The sequence below is a fragment of the Chaetodon trifascialis genome, chromosome 11 (genome assembly GCF_039877785.1).
Source record: "Chaetodon trifascialis isolate fChaTrf1 chromosome 11, fChaTrf1.hap1, whole genome shotgun sequence".
In the NCBI taxonomy this organism is placed as follows: Eukaryota; Metazoa; Chordata; class Actinopteri; order Chaetodontiformes; family Chaetodontidae; genus Chaetodon; species Chaetodon trifascialis.
Window position 1 is genome coordinate 11,669,869 of NC_092066.1, and position 16,953 is coordinate 11,686,821.

A 16,953-nucleotide genomic window follows, 5' to 3' on the forward strand; every position below is an offset into this window, starting at 1 on the left:
TATCAGGGAAGTGCTGTTTGCTGACAATGCTGCACTGGCCTGTCACTCAGAGGAAGCACTCCAGAACCTCATCAGCAGCTTTGTACATGCCTGAATTGAGTTTGGTCTCACCGAGCATTTCCATCTGTGAGCGCAGCTTAAAGTGCAGAGCTTTAGCAATGTTTTGATAAAGAAACAGCTGGTGGAACACCTACACAGTTAGGTCTGGATGAGCCACATGTAGACCACACACATGAAAGTGGACCAGGTCTGTGAGCTCACTGAGTGTATTATTATGGAGCACTGTGAGCATCCATCATGAAATGGGTGACAAATTAAAGGCTTGAATACATTTGTGGAGAAACATAACCAATGCAAATGGATGGAAAGAGGTCTTGAGTCTGAAAATGATGAAAATGTGAGTCATATCCTGTGGCTTTTACAATCACCAGGTCTCAAGCCAATTAAACACCCATGGGAGGTTTCATGTTGAGTGACATGTTGTGCTTCAGCTGAAGTGCTTGGTAGATGGTCGAACAGGGACTGAAACCCTGCACCGTTTCAGACATCTGAACTTGGGAAGGCTTCATCCAACAAATTTTCTAACTAAGCAATCTGCTAAGCACTCCATGAAGCAGTTGCCCAGGTGTGCACCTGTGAACTTATGGCAGGATTCGAACTTTGATCTCAGCCTTTCTCCTTTCATTCTCCGACTACTTTGTTCAGTTTTAGTGTGTAAAACGGAGTGCACCACCAAAAATGCTTGAGCGTGGTCATTCAGAACAGCTATAAACACCAAGAGTACAAACTACTTCGATTCAAGCATAACCCGAACTTCAGAGAGAGCTCTCACCACATTGATCAAAACAGAAAATGAGGGAATTCCTTTTGGGATTGTTCATCCCTTCAAGCAGAGCTTCAGAGACTCTTTGCAGCTCGCAGATGTCCTTGATGCACAGGGTTGGTCAGGACTGACATAAATTCAACACTAAGCCAATCCCGACACACCCTGCACTTCATATGATAATCAAACTGAATTGCCATTTCAATTTACTTCCTTCATGCAGCCTGACATTGTGTTCATGTTAGCCAATTCCTTTAAGACAGGAGGTTATTTTGTTTTGTTTTGCCATACCCAGTCAGCAGCAAGTGACGTGTCTGTCCTGCTGACACCATTTCCAACTGCCGTTTGCTACAAACGTTTGCACAACCATAGAAAAAATATGCTGATTTCGGAGTTCCAACAACCTTTGCAGCTATGTTGATATCATCCATGCTTGTTGCCATTTTGTTTTGTTTTTTTCTGTCACCGGGTAGCTAGCTGTGTAAGAGGCTGATGTCTCATTTTTCAGTCTCAGCCACAAAGCTTTGATAGGTCTAATATTTCTCCAGCTGGAGCAGCTCAATAAGCACAAAACTAGACCTATTTTAATTTCTGATTTATTTCAGATATTTGAGATATGTACCAGTGATTCAGTGGTCTGGAACCAAAGTACCATTGATGCTGAGGCATCAGAATTCACAGCAGTAGAGGTGAAAAATGTGGGAGGAGAAGAGGGAACACAGCTTCAAGATGGCAACCGCAATACAGCTGCACTTTGCTTTGACCTGTGACATCTGCGAGAAGGCCTGTAGCTCTTGGAGTGTATACCCACTGCAGCTGCTGCTAAAAATAAATCATAATTATGCCTTAAAAATTAGTCACAGCAAACATACCTCTATTATATGTCAGTATAGAGAAATACCACTGAGTCTCCTTACCAGTAACTTGTACTTAACAGATCGTGTGGCCACGATTAAGCAGTGACATCATAGCATGGGGCCATATAGACCTCATATGACCAGTGAAAGGTCATGACATTAGCCTGTGAGTGCAAGGAGTGGCTGCACTGAGTGCCTTTTGTGGTCCACCAATTTCTTTCACTAGTAAAACAATGGGCCTCCTTGACTGAGCTGCGTACTCGACAGAAGGCTAGTGATCTACTACAGCATGTACCAGAGTCTGATTCATGTTCTTGTTTTGCCAAAGTCAGCAAACCAGCCAAAGCTTCTTTGAGGATTATCGTCATTATTAATTGGCTTGATCGTTGATGACGTCACTTCCACTGCATACAGTATGCATGCACATATATTAAAATGCTTGTAATAGATTGGATATATTCGTCACCTCAGAGATCCCCATGTTTGCATCTTTGGTGTATTTCCTGTATGTGACATCAGAGTTGCTTGTATTAGATTCATGTCAGTAGAACACAGGTTGCAGCAGGGCATTGTGGGAGTGCTGATCTAGTGGGTTGTGCAGGATTAGGGTCAGCAGGAGTAAGGAGCTCAGGCCTCCTTTCCTTTCCACAAACTCTGGTGCTCATTCTGCAGCTCACTCTCCAGAACATGTGCAGAATTTTCTATACATTCACATGTATTTTATCATCTTTATATCATTCATGCAGTTCGTATGTGTGCGCGTGTGGGTGTGTCAGTGTGTGCTTTTACATAGCTCAGCACAGGATGTACTTTTTTTCCGGTCACAATGCAGTGGCGTGTTCAGTGCACATGACGCCTTATACATAACCGAAGAATTAAAATCCCATGCAGTCCATAACCAGTGAACCTTTTCTCCCACACGGAGAAGGGGTCTCGAGGTTAGTTGGTTCAAACTCAGCAGGTCTTGCACCCATCGCCCTGCTCTCAGCTCATTGGCTTTGTCATTCCAGCTGCGATAGTGTCTGTGAACAGAGAGCATTATTCATGTCCTCAGAAGGGGGCAAGTCCTAATTGAAATTCTGGTCTTTTCCACTGGAATGAAGCGGGGCCGCCGACACCCACTGTATTATGCTGGCCTTGTCACCTTGAAAGGCCCATCTGGAGACTGTTCACATTCCTGGGCAGCAGAAAAAACCCATTAGGGAAAAAAAAGTGATGCATGACAAAAAGGGCTGAATGAAGCAGGACAAAAGATCGCAGCGGTGTGAGAATAGCAGCATTACAGTGCTGTTCACTTTCCATGGTTTGATGTTAAGCCATCCTCTACACTGCAGTAACTGAAGGGCTGGACTGTCTGTGGTTGCTGGCTGCCAGTGTGGTGTGCATGCTAATGTCTGAGTGAATGAATCAGTGCCATTCTGATAGAGGAGAATTGAGTACAAGGAACCTCTTTCTAGTTAGTTCACTCTCACAGCAGCCCACTGTCTTGGTCTGTCTACTGTCTCTGAACAACAACTGTACATTGCTTTCATTTAATGTCACAAAACATGCACTCTAGTGACTTTGTTTTCGACACAAGGATATATTGATGATTTTATGATTAATCAGTTATATATAATAACAAACATTGTGGAACATTTCTATTATAATTTCGCTAAGGTGACGTCTTTAAATCGCTTCTTATTTCTAACCAACAGAAAACAGAAAGGCAAATGTTTAGCAGATTAGCTGATGTAAACATTTTTAAATGTGATAAAAATATGGGTATGATTTTCTATTGAAGTTGTCTAACTGATGCATATTTCCTGTGTATTCTTGTTAAACAAATGAAAACTAATTTGAGGTGTCTCCTTGTCTTAAAAGTCATAGTATTAATACAATAGTGTTCATAACATGCGGTGGCCTGCAAATTATGTCTGTGTTGTATCAGAGCGACGTACACCTCTCTACGCGAGTATCATCATCACCGTCAGGATCCGCGTTCTGGCCTGTCAACTCCATACTACTCTCAGCTAACTTTCGGATCCCACGTTCTATTCACATAAATGCTTCTGTTTGTTTGTAAAATCTCTCTTAGACTAGTTTTGTACACTGGAAGTCACTGTGGCATCACAACCTAAAGCATCCAAAAAAGTGAGGGGGACATGAAACTTCACTGTCAATACGAATAATAAACCAGCCGGTGTCATATTGACGAGAAGTCTTGAAAATGGTTTATTTGCCTTGTTGCTCATTTTGTGTCTTTTGACTGTCGCAGTAAATCTAATAACGCACGCTCTGTCTTTCTTTGCCTCTTTGTTGTCTCTGCCAGGGATTGAGCTGTGCCTGCCAGGGTGGCGTTTTTCCATGACCATGGTGGCCAGTTTTGTGGTGTTGGGTGGTCAGCTGCTGATGCCCGGGGTGGCATACCTCTGTCGTGACTGGCAGGTCCTCCAGGCTGTCATCATCTGCCCCCTTGTGCTGATGCTGTCCTACATCTGGTGAGCAAACGACCCGAGCATCTGCTGCACTCTGGCACCAACCGTCTTTTGTTTTTGTTATTCTGTTGAAGTTCAAAAAGGTGTTTTTCCACTTCAAATTCTGCACGAGACTCTTCTGCTGCAGGAATATGCGGTGCCATCTGCAGCAAAATTGCACGTGTTAGATTCTAAGCAACCAGTGTTTTTTTATAGTCTAAATCAAACCTTGTTAAACATTTTCGCAGGTTTACTTGCTTTGAACAAAGTGAAGGAGGTCTTGCCTCCAAGGACATTTTTCAGCAGTGAATTCCCAGCTGAATTAAAAGCGATGTCTTTCCGTTAACTCATTTGCAGTGACCTCTACCATGACTGCAGTCCTGTTCGCTAAAGCTCAGGCAATAAATACTTGTGTATTACTTCTATTTATTCTACCGTGATGCACGGAGCAGTGCTGGTGTGTACAAAGTCAGCAGAAGAAAATTGAGTAATCTAGATTTTATCAGTATCAGAGGCCTTGGCTTTCTTCAGCGGTGTACCTGAAGAACAAAGGGGGTTTCCACTCAGATGCAGTTAAAACTACTCACTAATCTGATGAAACGGCGGCCATGGTAGTGACATAATGCACTTCAAACAGTGTAGGAGACAGAATGAATGGGGGATTGAGGAGGATTTCCACAGTGATTCAGTGCAGGAGTCAGAAACTTTAAACATACATCAGGGCAGTCACTGAGAGAAAAAGATTGCAGAACTCAAGGACATGAAGTGGGTTGTGAAACACACATATTACTGGACATTGGATGGTGAACTCAAACTAGCCAACACTGTAAACTCTGTGCAGGAATGTAATAGAGCTCTTCACACAGCACCCACCACTGAGATACAAATACATGAGCAAGCTTGAGTCAGCCCTCACAAGAGGATTCTGGGGATTTCAAAAGCACGGACCCATGTTGACCTTTGTGATGAAGCCAGACAGCGTTTATGGGCACAAATTGGATTCATCAGTGACAAAGCAGCCGACGCTGCAGCTATAGAAATACAGCTGATTGGGCTGAAGAGTTCAACACTGCAGGTGATCTAAGTTTTGCTGATTTGGGAAAACAACTTAAACACCACCAGCGCAAGATCATGAATCATGCACTTTTGCTTGCATGGACATCTGTTTCAGAGGAAATTGTTTTTGCTGACTGCCTTCAAATCAACATGAAGAGGGGAAATAAGATAATAGAGCTGCTGTTTTGCCCTTAAATGTGGCCCTCCGCATTTTCACTGTCCATCGTCTTTTCAGTTGCTGATGAATCAGGAAGCGGTGAAATGATAACGATTTATCAAATTCCCATATGTACGCAGCCGTGAGACGTGATCGTTTCGATAACAACATTTGTGTTTCACTCCCGGAGTGTGACGTCAGACTGAAAATGGCCGCCGTGTGAATATGGGCTGTGGCTGGCAGTCGCGCTTGTTTATCGTTCCCACTGTTAAGACATCTGGTCAGGCTAACGTGAGACCTGTAAGTGGTATGCGAGTGTGTCTGAGTGAAGCTGGAATGGACTGTTCAGGATACAGTTTCTAATCTTAGCTTACCATTACAGCTTTCTTTTCTGCATTTTATTTGAAATGTGCTGAAATGGGCACAAAAACAAAATTCAATACTGCTAAGCCCCAGTAAGAGAGATTTCAGTCAGCCTGTGTAAAGGAACATTCGATTCATTTTGACTCCTTTTTCTTGCCTTATTAACAAGGACATCCCCTTTCTTTCTGACAGGATCTTCCCTGAGTCACTGCGTTGGCTGCTGGCCACTCAGCAGTACTGCCGCTCCAAGTGGATCATGGGACGCATAGCAAAGAAAAACCGGGTGAACATGGAGCTTGACGCTGATAATATCCTCACAGGTAACAAATATATTGATGCTAATTTGAACGAAATCTGCATTAAAAGGCTGCTTTTGCATTTTAAAACGATGATTTCCATATGTAAGTATTTCTGCATGTTGTTATGTTTGTCATTTAGAGATTTGCTGCGGTGTTTTTTTTTCTCTTTGTTATAGTATCCCTCAACTGTGCTTTCCTAAATAAGCCAGATTGACAAGGTTATATCAGTTTCCTGTCTGGTTACCATAGTAACAGACCACTCCAGGTTGCAGTGGGTGTTGAACATTACATTATGACACTCCAGAACATTCATTAATTTCATTACAGCCTGGGTGGGTGGACATGAGCTGACACGCTGGTGTACAAACAGCAGATGGACGCAGGTCACGCACTTTGACCTCGGGGTTAACTGCGTCTGCACTCAGACCTGCCAGACGCTAAGAGCAGAGTGAACAGTGTTGTTGCCAAAGGTCAGAGGGGATGGCGTTCATGTTAAGCTTTAACATAGTTGTTTGCAGACGATTGCACCATGTTTTTATTAAGCATTAATACAGCGTCACAACTTTTCTGGGATCAGCGGTTGTACTATGCTGTGCTTTGTCTTGCCGTTGCTTACTGTAGTTATCAATGCATTAAGGAAACGAGTGCCACTGCTGAGAAAAGGCTCAAAGAGGAACCACTTGGTGTGAAATTGACTGCACTTCTTCAGAGCTCAGAGCGCGCGTGCTGATGCAGCATTGAGAAAAGTACATTGCCAGAGACGTTAATTTGTCCACACTTGTTTTTATAGTAACTGGCTGTCCCCGACCCTCACAGTAATATTTCTTACTTTTAACTGCTCGGCACTAAATGCTGCATATGGGCACTGAATGTTCCTCCTGACGCATTAGTAGAGCAGTTTTTCAAGACATGACAGATGCATGTGCAGCCACTGCTTAGGTCATCTTTGGAAAATGAGCTGAATGATTTGCAAACAGTAGATCACAGTGGGGGCAGTCTTACTCAGAGGTTTGTAGCTCAACCATGGGATCGCTGGAAAGTCTGAGTGATACAGCAGGAGATAACCTTGAGGCGGTGGTGTGGAATGCTGCCACACGTGTGAGTCAACATGAACATACAGTACCACAAAGCAGAGGTGTGTTTCTGTGGAAACCCGCAGCCTGACACCAAAACATCCACCCTCATGCCATGTCTCATATCACTTGCGGCACAGGAGTGTTGCCCTCTAAGGCACTGTTCCTGTTCTTCTGCGAGCATAGCCATACCTGTCCCACAAAGCTGCGGGAGACGAGTCACGTGGCTTGAAATGCGCTCATTAAAAATACATGTGGAATTTTCTGTGGTTGCAATAAATCAGGGTCGTCCTTGTTTGACTTTTTGAAGGACCAAGACTGCTGTTGAATGTTCCTTTAACCTGAAAACTCCATTTGACATGATGATAATAACAAGAGCCTGATGGAAAAGACTAATATCACCTAATTATAGAATCAGTGTTTATGCTGGCAGACAGAGAGAATGAGGTACAAGTAATACAGGTTTTAATTTAAAAAAAGGGAATATGAGCCAAATTCATTTATTGACTTTTTTCAACGTAGTTAACATAATCAGAAACTTAGACACTCTTGTACTTTAGTCAATTCAGCATGACCGTCCTTTGCATGCAGAAAGTCAGATATTGTCCAGGCTCTAATATTAACTTGTTTGCTCGTTTCCAGAACTGCAGAGAGCTCTTCAGAAGAAACCCAAAAAGACGTGCATTGTGAAAATGGTCGGGACGAGGAACCTGTGGAAGAATATTGTTGTGCTCTGCGTCAACTCGTAAGTGCTTGTCTCATGTATCAGTACTCAGAAAACCGTCAAGACGTTTTCGTGTCAGGCTGTTTGTGGGAGGATCTGAAAACCAAGAGAGACAAAAGGGAAACACTTGTGCGTGCTTGCATGTCATGCATGGGGCAAGGCAACACCAGCGAGATGCGCCATTTTGTGCAGTTGAGATGTCACATTAACCTGGAGGCTTGTACAGCTTTGATCAGTAGCTCTCCGTGCTTTTGCCCTTCAATGTTTTGTGCTCCTCTGGTGGGATCTCTCCTCTGCTCTCCATCTGAGACCTCCTGTCTAGCTCGGCAGGTCCAGCTTTAGCTCTGCCTCGGCGCATGGTGTCCCTGACTCCTCAAGTCAGCATAAATTTTACATGAGCTGTGTCCTTATGAAACATTAGACGACCGCGGGAGACGGTGCGAGTGTTTGCTCGCCTTTTTGTGAATGCTTGTGTGTCAGTAAGTCAGTCTTCACGTGTGCATAAGTTGAGACGAGAGAAAATGTCACAAACCTTCAATTGTTCCTTTTCCATCCTCATGTTTTAGATTTCATTTGAACTCCTGTCTCTGTGTCTTCTCTCTTTGTGTTTTACACTTCCTTCTTTTTATTCTTTTCAACATTCTCTTATATCTCTTCTACGGTACATACATACTCTGAGTATCCTCTAACTGAGCCACTGTATCCTCTGATACTTTCTGTCCCACCTCACCGCTTTGCCCTGTGCATGTTCTTTACCCAGGCTAACAGGCTATGGGATCCACCACTGCTTTGCCCGCAGCATGATGGACCCCGAGGCTCAGGAGACAACCATGTTCCATAACTTCTATGCAGACTATTACACCATGGCGGGCATTGCGGTGGCGTCCTGCATGGCGCTGTGCCCTGCAGTAGGCCTGATGGGCCGGCGCGGTGGCCTTCTCATGTTCATGATCATCACTGCCTTAGCTTCACTGCTGCAGCTGGGCCTGCTTAACTGTGAGTACTTTATGAAAGACACATGTCCACTTATACGTGACATTGTGCTCCTGAAGGACGATGTTTATTGGTTTTGAATGTCCGTGAGACTCTATAATAGGATTTATTTTGTTTATTTCTATATTTTTCTATTTGTCAACAAATCCCATGAATTTAAGTATTGTTTGTGTATCCAAAGACTCATATATCTTATTCCTCTGTGCCATAGAGCTCCATTGTTGACCAAAAGCTATTAAAACATGGGCACTGATGTTTTCCACAGACACGTCCTGCTGCTGGAAATACTCAGTAGCAGCAAATATGTATCCATCCATGGCAGAAAATAGTCCCTGACACATGCCCCTTGTACTCCTGTTGAAGTAACGTTGCCTAAAAACAGAAGTATGCTTGAAACGGCTATTAACCATTAATGAATACATAAAATATGGAAATGAAAAACCTCTTGTTGCAGGTTTTGCACAATCCTTTAAGAAGCTGTCGTCAAAGAGGAACTTAAGAGTCCAAGTCCGGTGTCTCCTACGCACATACAGTAAATGCAAACCGTGATGAGTGTACTACTGCAAGCAAGGGCTTTGTTACCTTCCGTTGTTTCTGATGGAGTAGGCGAACATGATTACAAACTGCTGTTTCAGTCAATGTGTACCCACGGAGTGCTCCACATCAAAACGGTACACAAGTTAGTTTATTCAGTGACAAATGAGCGAAACTTAATGTTTAACCTGAGTCAACACATCAAGGTTATGCTCATGTTTCACGGTTCCATTTGAGGTTGTTTTTATGTTGTAACTGTGTTGACAAGCTTTGCTGAACATGTGCGCATGTTTTTCGTTTCTCATGTTTGACCCTGGATTGAATTACTTATCGTACTTGTAGTGTTTATAGCGCATGTGATGATTTGTGTTTGTCACTGATACATATCTGCTCATTCTCCTCTAGTGCTGGGGAAGTACAGTGGCCATCTGAACATAGGTAGGATCACCTATTTACTTCTGTTCTTCGTAAGTCTTGTGTTTGAGCTGGGGAAATAAACAGATCAATAATTGGCTACTCCTGCTTGGATGTTATTCCACTATCATTTATATCAGCGTCACATTCTTTCAGTGTGTAAATTGAATTGTCAAGCTTGCTGCAATCTTGATGAGGTTTTAGAAAATGTGCTGCATGCGGACATCCTGCAGTATTTCATTGGGTGTAGACAAGCCCTGCAGAGACACATAATGAAGTCCTAGATGTAATTATGGCTAGCTTTTCACTTATTTATCTCCTTTGTGTTGAAGAGGGTGAGCGTCTTTGTTGGAGAGCTGTGAATCTCACAACCAGTCCTCCTTCACTGTTCTCCTCTGTTTATCAAGCTCTTTATTCTTTCCTTGCTCTTACCTCGCGCTGAGAGGCAAGAGCTGATCACAGAGCAGTCTCCTCTGATTGTCTTTATGCCATATTCAGCATAGAAAACATATTCAAACCATCTTTGGCCTAAATGGATTATTCTTATGCAAGGCAATTCCTCAACAACTCATCAAAATAAACTTAAGGCTGGGAAACTATATTGGGACTTTATGTGTAGGGTTTTAAAACATGAGTTGTAATATATGTTCTAAAATGCTAAAAAGTACCTGCTAGTTTTAGGAACACACACTTATTCTATGTTTGCAGAAGCAGATTGTGTACTCTATATATTTTAGATTTTCTTTTTAACTGAGCTGTTTGTGGTATCCCGTTGAAGCAAAGAAATACCACAATAAGAGGTTATTAAGCAACTCAGTACCTAATTTTGATATTTCACCGCTCCTGAATATTTGACGTTGAAATTTATGTACCACTGAATTTGCATGATTTAAATGTTTTACTTTGAAATCTATCTTTTAAGTTTTACAATTTCGAGTAAATTTGAGGGTTTTCAATTAAGAAAACAAAATAAAGAAAAAGTTCTTCAATTTCAGTCAATTTCTGGTCAAAATATTATGTTTCTTTCAATTAGATTGAAATAGATTTCAAGATTAAAGACTAAACATGTGGGCTACCAATGATGATAAACCAAGTCTGAAGGAATCAATCAGACCTTTATCCTTTAAGGTTACTTCCTATCAGTCACATGATCCAAGAAAGTGGGATGAGTGACTGAAAACGTCGTACACTGGAATGTTCTTAGTTTCTGAAACTGAAAACTATTTCCTCAAATCGTGCACTGCTCTTGTCCTTTTACAGATTGCAAAGTGTAATTTCCATATCTGTGCGTCTCCTGCTTCGTCTGCAGATAGCTCAGGTACACTGAATAAGAACTTCTCCATCGCCTTCTCCATCATCGGCATGTTTTCCTCCCATGCGGTCAGCAACTTGAGCATCTTCTTCTGTGCTGAGATCACACCCACTGTGATCAGGTAAGACCACTGAAACACTGGGACTTTACCATCAGAGGATGACGACAACGTGTGGAAAATGTCGTTTTGCTCTCAAAAGGAGTGAATCAGCCATGTTATGTATAGCACATTCTCTTAATGGAAAACCAAAAAAACAAAAACAAAAAAACCCAGCCAACGCTGGGTTGACAAGCATTGTAGAAAATTTGAAGTTTTCTTTGTAGGCTTGTTTTGTTGTCCTGATTAGTTTATAATTCAGTTAATACTGTGGTTGGTTTCCATCACATCACATGCTCCTGCAGATGGATTAGCTGCTCCACCTCCTGTTAAAGAGGGGTATGAAATTATTGAACTGCTGGAAACAAGACTCTCACAGTTCAGTGTCAAATGTAATCCACATCTTGTACAAATTAGCCATACCCTCTGAGAATATATGACACGGCACTGGATGTTCATTATCTAGGCTTATGTAAAAGGTGTTGTTCTGCTGACAGTTCTCAAAGGGCGGCCTCCTCTGGTGAACTGAGGCAATTACGTGAGAGGAATGGCATTGCATGAGGAAAAGGGTGTTGGTGGTACTGCAGCACTCTCTGCTGCTGTTTGATTAAATGGCAGTGACTAGTCGACAGCAGCGTTCAGCAAAAATCAGGGCTTCCCTTCCTGTCAGTGATTTATGTGAAAATTCTTCAGGACAGCCTGAAGTTCATGATTTACTATAAATGAACTGAACCGTCTTCTTGTTTGGCTGGTTTACAGGAGGTTTCCGAAATTTTTAGGTATGTGTGATCACAAATCCTAAATCCTACCATGTGATAACATTTTCCATCTCATCGTAGGGGTGGTGGGCTGGGCCTGGTCCTGGCCAGCGCCGGTTTCGGCATGCTGACTGCTCCCATCATGGAGCTCCACAACCAGAAGGGCTATTTCCTTCACCACATTATCTTTGCCTGTTGCACTCTAATCTGCATCATCTGCATTCTTCTGCTGCCCGAGACACGCTACCAGCCCCTCCCTGAGACCCTGGCTGACGGCGAGAGCTACACTCGTCAACCTCTTCTTCCCCCGAGGAAACCTGGAGAACAGCGCCTCTTGCTGGCCCAGTCTGAGAGCAGCAGAGACTACACCAGGGTGCACGACACGCCACTCCACGAAGCAGCCACCATCGTCGCGTCCACCATGGACTCCACCGCGTCTTCAGCTGTTGATTTGACTGCTCAATCGGTCGGCGATATGTCCCCTCCCATAATCATGGAGGTGCACCCTGGCAAGCCGGAGCCTAAAGACCCCAACGGTCATTCAGTTTCACCTTTAGCCACCACCCCCATCACAGCCGTGGGTAAAGATGGGATCATACATGCCAGTAAAGAGCATCTGCTGTCTTCCACTCCTTTACACAAAGCTCCGTGTGTCACAGACCCTCTTTTATCTGATACAGAAGAACCGCCAGCAATAGTTCTTGACTCTGTTGAGCCACTGTCAAATTCTGCCATTCCTGAAATGAATGACATTGGTTCTTCCCCTACAAAAGAGTCAGCCGCCACCCCTGCCCCGTCAGTGGACTCTTCCACTCCCCCCGTCCCTCAAACTGTGCCTGCTCCCTTATTGATCTGCACCACACCCATCATCGAACCCCCGCCTAGCTTCACGTTAGAATCCCCCGACTCTCTGGCTAATGAGATCGAAGGTATCACCCCGAAATTTGACCCACCTTTGCTTGAGGGCGCTCTTGCCACTTTAGCAGACTCCCCAACTCCATCTGTGCATGACAGTCTCCCTCCATCCCTTACTCCCTCTCCTGTTCCAATGACAGACTGCAACATTTCCACAGACCCTCCACCCACCATTAGCGCACACTCTGACATTCCCATCCACTTAGAAATAGTAGACGAATCTACATCCACTCCTTCCACTAGAGACTCCCCACCACCACAGTTAGACTCTACCTCTCCCTGTGTTAATGATATATCCCCTTGTTCCCCTGCTCCCCTTAGTCCAATAACTGTTTCCCCTTCATCCTCTCCCCCTCAACCCATTGACTCAGGCCATATGCCCCCTGGGGACTCCTCCACTCTCCCTGTCATAGATAGTGTCACTACTACTGCACCGATTCCTACCATCCTCCCCGTCACAGACATTGTCCACACCTCCACTCCAGAATCAACCACTCTGACTCTCACAAACATTGTTCAGCCCACACAGGATTCAGCTGCTTCCCTTGCCATACATTCAGCACCAACTTCCGTCACGGATTCAGGCTCTACAGAAGCAACTCCCCCCTCTCTAGTGGACTGCACTGTCTCCTCCCCCATAGACTCTGGTGTCCTTTCCATCAGGGACAGTGCCAGCACGGAAAACAACACTGTCAATGGTGTGGCGTCATCATGATCCAGTGTTGGCAGCCAGGAAAAGAAGCTTTACGGTTGCCGAGGAAGCAGCCCACGCCACATGAATAAACGAGCAGGGGGCGCAAACTGTCCTGCTCAGACTTCAGGCACTCAACGAAGACTGTCCCCACCTCGAGTTGAGTAGGCATGTCTTACAGAGCTGCTGTACGTTTCTCAATGACCCCCCCCAACCCCCCCTTCCTGCATTTAGCCAATAAATGAGACCACGCAAGTGAGAGTGCCAGAGGCTGGTTTGTGACAATGTGACAGTATCTTCAGCTCTTTTTGAATGTCACTGGAAATCACCAGCCTATAAAATACTTTGATGTTAATGAATGGGAAATCACTGTCTGTCATTTTAAAGAGACTTACAACTATACCCACAATCACTGAGAGGACTGGTGAAAAATGCAATGATGCTAAAAACAAACAAAAAAAAATCTAATCATTGGTACTTTTGCTCAAACGAAGTGTCCGTCTAACATGTTTGTATAAAGATAGCGCCTTTCCTGTATGGACAAAAAAAATCTGAATGTTACAAAGTATTTTTTGCCATTACAATCCAAATTGGAGTGATTTTTCTAAACACAACGCCAAAAACTACTCTGACCAAAATTAAATGTAGACATAGTGCCAAAAATTAGTATAAATGCAGTATTTGCCTGTTCGGGGAAATACTGTTTAGTGCAGTCCCCTGCCATAGACTGTGTGAGGATTAAAGTGAATCAGATGAACCCCATCACAAACTTAAAAAAATACAAAAGAAGATCAAAAATATTATCAAATTAACAAAAGACTGAAATGCTATGTCACCATTTGATAAATTAGGAGAAATGAGATCATTGTTCATGGTTCGTTGTGTGAACAGCGATATGAAGAGAAAAAAAATGACCCATATTTTGTCGGTCTGAAGAAACTTTTATTTTTCCAATCGTTTTAGTCAATGAAATTTATGGTATGCAAATGCTTTGATTTGTAAATGCGATATTGTAAGTAAATGCATAATTAGTTGTTGAGCTTGATTCAGCCTTTTTTTTAATTAATAATTTCAAAGTATTATTTTGAATAATCTCCCATGGCGTGCCCTTATTGTACAAATCTATACTTTCTTCTTACAGTATTTGTGGCACCTCAGTGTGGTGGCACCTTATTCTGTGCAGTTGGGACAAAGCATGAAAATAATTGTGAGACGAGCAAACCTTAAAAAGACACAAAAGCTATTTTTGAGATGAAACGAACGGATGGCAAAACGTTCCATGCGACTGCCAACTGTCGCAGCGTCGCTAACCTTCGCTGTGTTTTCCAAATCATGGTCTGGCATTGACATAGTCTGTGTATGTCAATGTGTCCGTACGTTCACACGCAGAACTATGTTTACCTTAAAAAATGCAATATTTCATATATTTGTCAAATTGACATTTTAGAATACAGGTCAAATCCTTGATTCTACATAAATTAATCTATTCATAATCTTGAATTGACAGACTCTTTCTTAAGGAGGCACTTTCTCTTCCAAAGCTTGTGTCCACCTGTGGACAGCGTTGTACTTGACTTAATACTGTGTGTAACAGTTGTAGTTACATACTTCATGCATTGGAGGTTGTAATATTTGTCAGAGAAAGATGTATGATTATGGATAGACCACTGTTTACAATAATGATGATAATAATAATAATAATTACACGTTACTGTAAAACGTACGAGCCAACTGAATGATGTCTTGTCATTTCAAATGTGATAAAACTCTCTCTCACTCAGCATATTACATTTATCCAGGAAGTATTGGTGATCTATTAAGGTGTCAATCAGGAGTCAAAGGCAACTCCAGACTTTCTGGTCTTCACACCTTCTTGTGGTACTTCACTCACCAAAATTGTCTCTTGCTTTTATCCAAGTCGAGTGTGCACTGACAAAAGCTACATATCTTTTGGTATGTGAATGAAAGAGCAAACCCGGCTGTGGTTGTTTTCCTCAAATGCAGCTTGACTCAAAGCATGAAAGCTCTATTTTTCGATCGATTCAGGATGATCTCTTAATAGATCATCGAAACAACAAACTTCCATTTAGTGAAAGATTCATTTAATGTCTAACAAACCATGCTGCTAAGCCTCAAAGCACAATGCCCTGCAATCATGTGATGTCAAAGTTGGTGGAGCTTGGCGTCTTGAGAGTAAAAAGAAAAGAATAAAAAAGGGAAAATGGAGTGGGATTTTGAATACAATACAGAAACACATGTTAGCTTTTGCAATAGACCCACATGTAATCTACTTTGTGGAACAGGGTGTTGACACTGGATTTAATAAGGAATTCTTGGCATCTGCAGTAGAGAGTGGGTTGACTGCAGTGGTCAGTATCTTCACATTACTCGGAGTACTTGTTATCTGTGAGTGTTGGTCTCTGTCTCAGTGTGCATATTGCAGAAATTGAACTGTGTACCGCCAAAACCCCATGCAACACCAGTGTAAAGACAGTAAAACAGCACAATACATCCAGTGTCTTCTCTGAGATCTGTTACTTCCATTTTCACAACTCCCATGCAGCTATTTCACGGTGCTGATCGGAGCTATTACAGCATTCAGTTTGACTTTATTTGAAGTAAAATTAAGGTTAAAAAAAGAAAGAAAAGAAAAATCAGTAAAAGCAATCCAAAGCAATGTTAGCACCAGCGATAGGGTAGACTAGAAAAAGGTGATCTGTGAAAAGTGCAAAAAGAAAAAAAACAAAACATGCCTTTGTATATAGTAAATGTGTGGAGACACTCAGCTTCCATAAGATGAAGGATCATAGATCATAAGATGGACTGATGAATAGTTCTGAACTTGGTAGATAAAAGTCTCAGAGACAAGTCCCCAGTGTACACATTTCAGGTTTTGCTTCTCTGCAACTCAGAATCTCTTTAAGGAGAGATTTGAATGAATGTAAAAACCATGGATTGTACCATTTACAATTTCTGATTGTTTGGTTTCATTTTGTTTTTATTTTAACAAACATAATGCACTTGTATATAAGCCATACCTGTTGTTAAAATAAACCACTATTTATTGATCAACCGTGGATATCTGTGAGTCCTTCATTTCATTTCATGGATTTTATTAAAAGTTGGATCTCAGGAAATAGAAGTCAAATATTCCCACTGCTAGTTTGAGGCCTTGTATCTGAGAGTAAGAGTAACAACAAAAATAAAAAGGGAGTACATGGCTGTTTTTTACTCCACATTTGTTTTAGTAATCCAGTAGGCTTTCAGAATTCATGAGAGTTGTTGTCTGTGTGGGAATTACTTTGTGGTGATATAATTAATTACTTAGCTACTTGGGCACAGACATGTTTTGAGCTAAATGCTAAACTCTGCATGCTAACATGCTCGTAATGACAACGCTATGCAGATGTTTAGCAGGTTAAACATGAACC

The 16,953-nt window shown here is 42.5% G+C and overlaps 1 protein-coding gene across 1 annotated transcript in view; it reads left to right on the forward strand.

Annotated features, from left to right (window-relative positions):
- The window catches only part of LOC139338769 (solute carrier family 22 member 23-like), a 35,029-nt gene extending 18,430 nt beyond the window's left edge, over positions 1-16,599 (forward strand). The window contains exons 4-10 of the mRNA XM_070974031.1: positions 3,992-4,160; positions 5,905-6,032; positions 7,727-7,829; positions 8,569-8,804; positions 9,741-9,773; positions 11,059-11,182; positions 11,998-16,599. Coding sequence (XP_070830132.1) covers positions 3,992-4,160; positions 5,905-6,032; positions 7,727-7,829; positions 8,569-8,804; positions 9,741-9,773; positions 11,059-11,182; positions 11,998-13,546 — 2,342 coding nt within the window. The 3' untranslated portion in view covers positions 13,547-16,599. The remainder of the gene's footprint in view (positions 1-3,991; positions 4,161-5,904; positions 6,033-7,726; positions 7,830-8,568; positions 8,805-9,740; positions 9,774-11,058; positions 11,183-11,997) is intronic.
- The last annotated feature ends 354 nt before the right edge of the window (positions 16,600-16,953 follow it).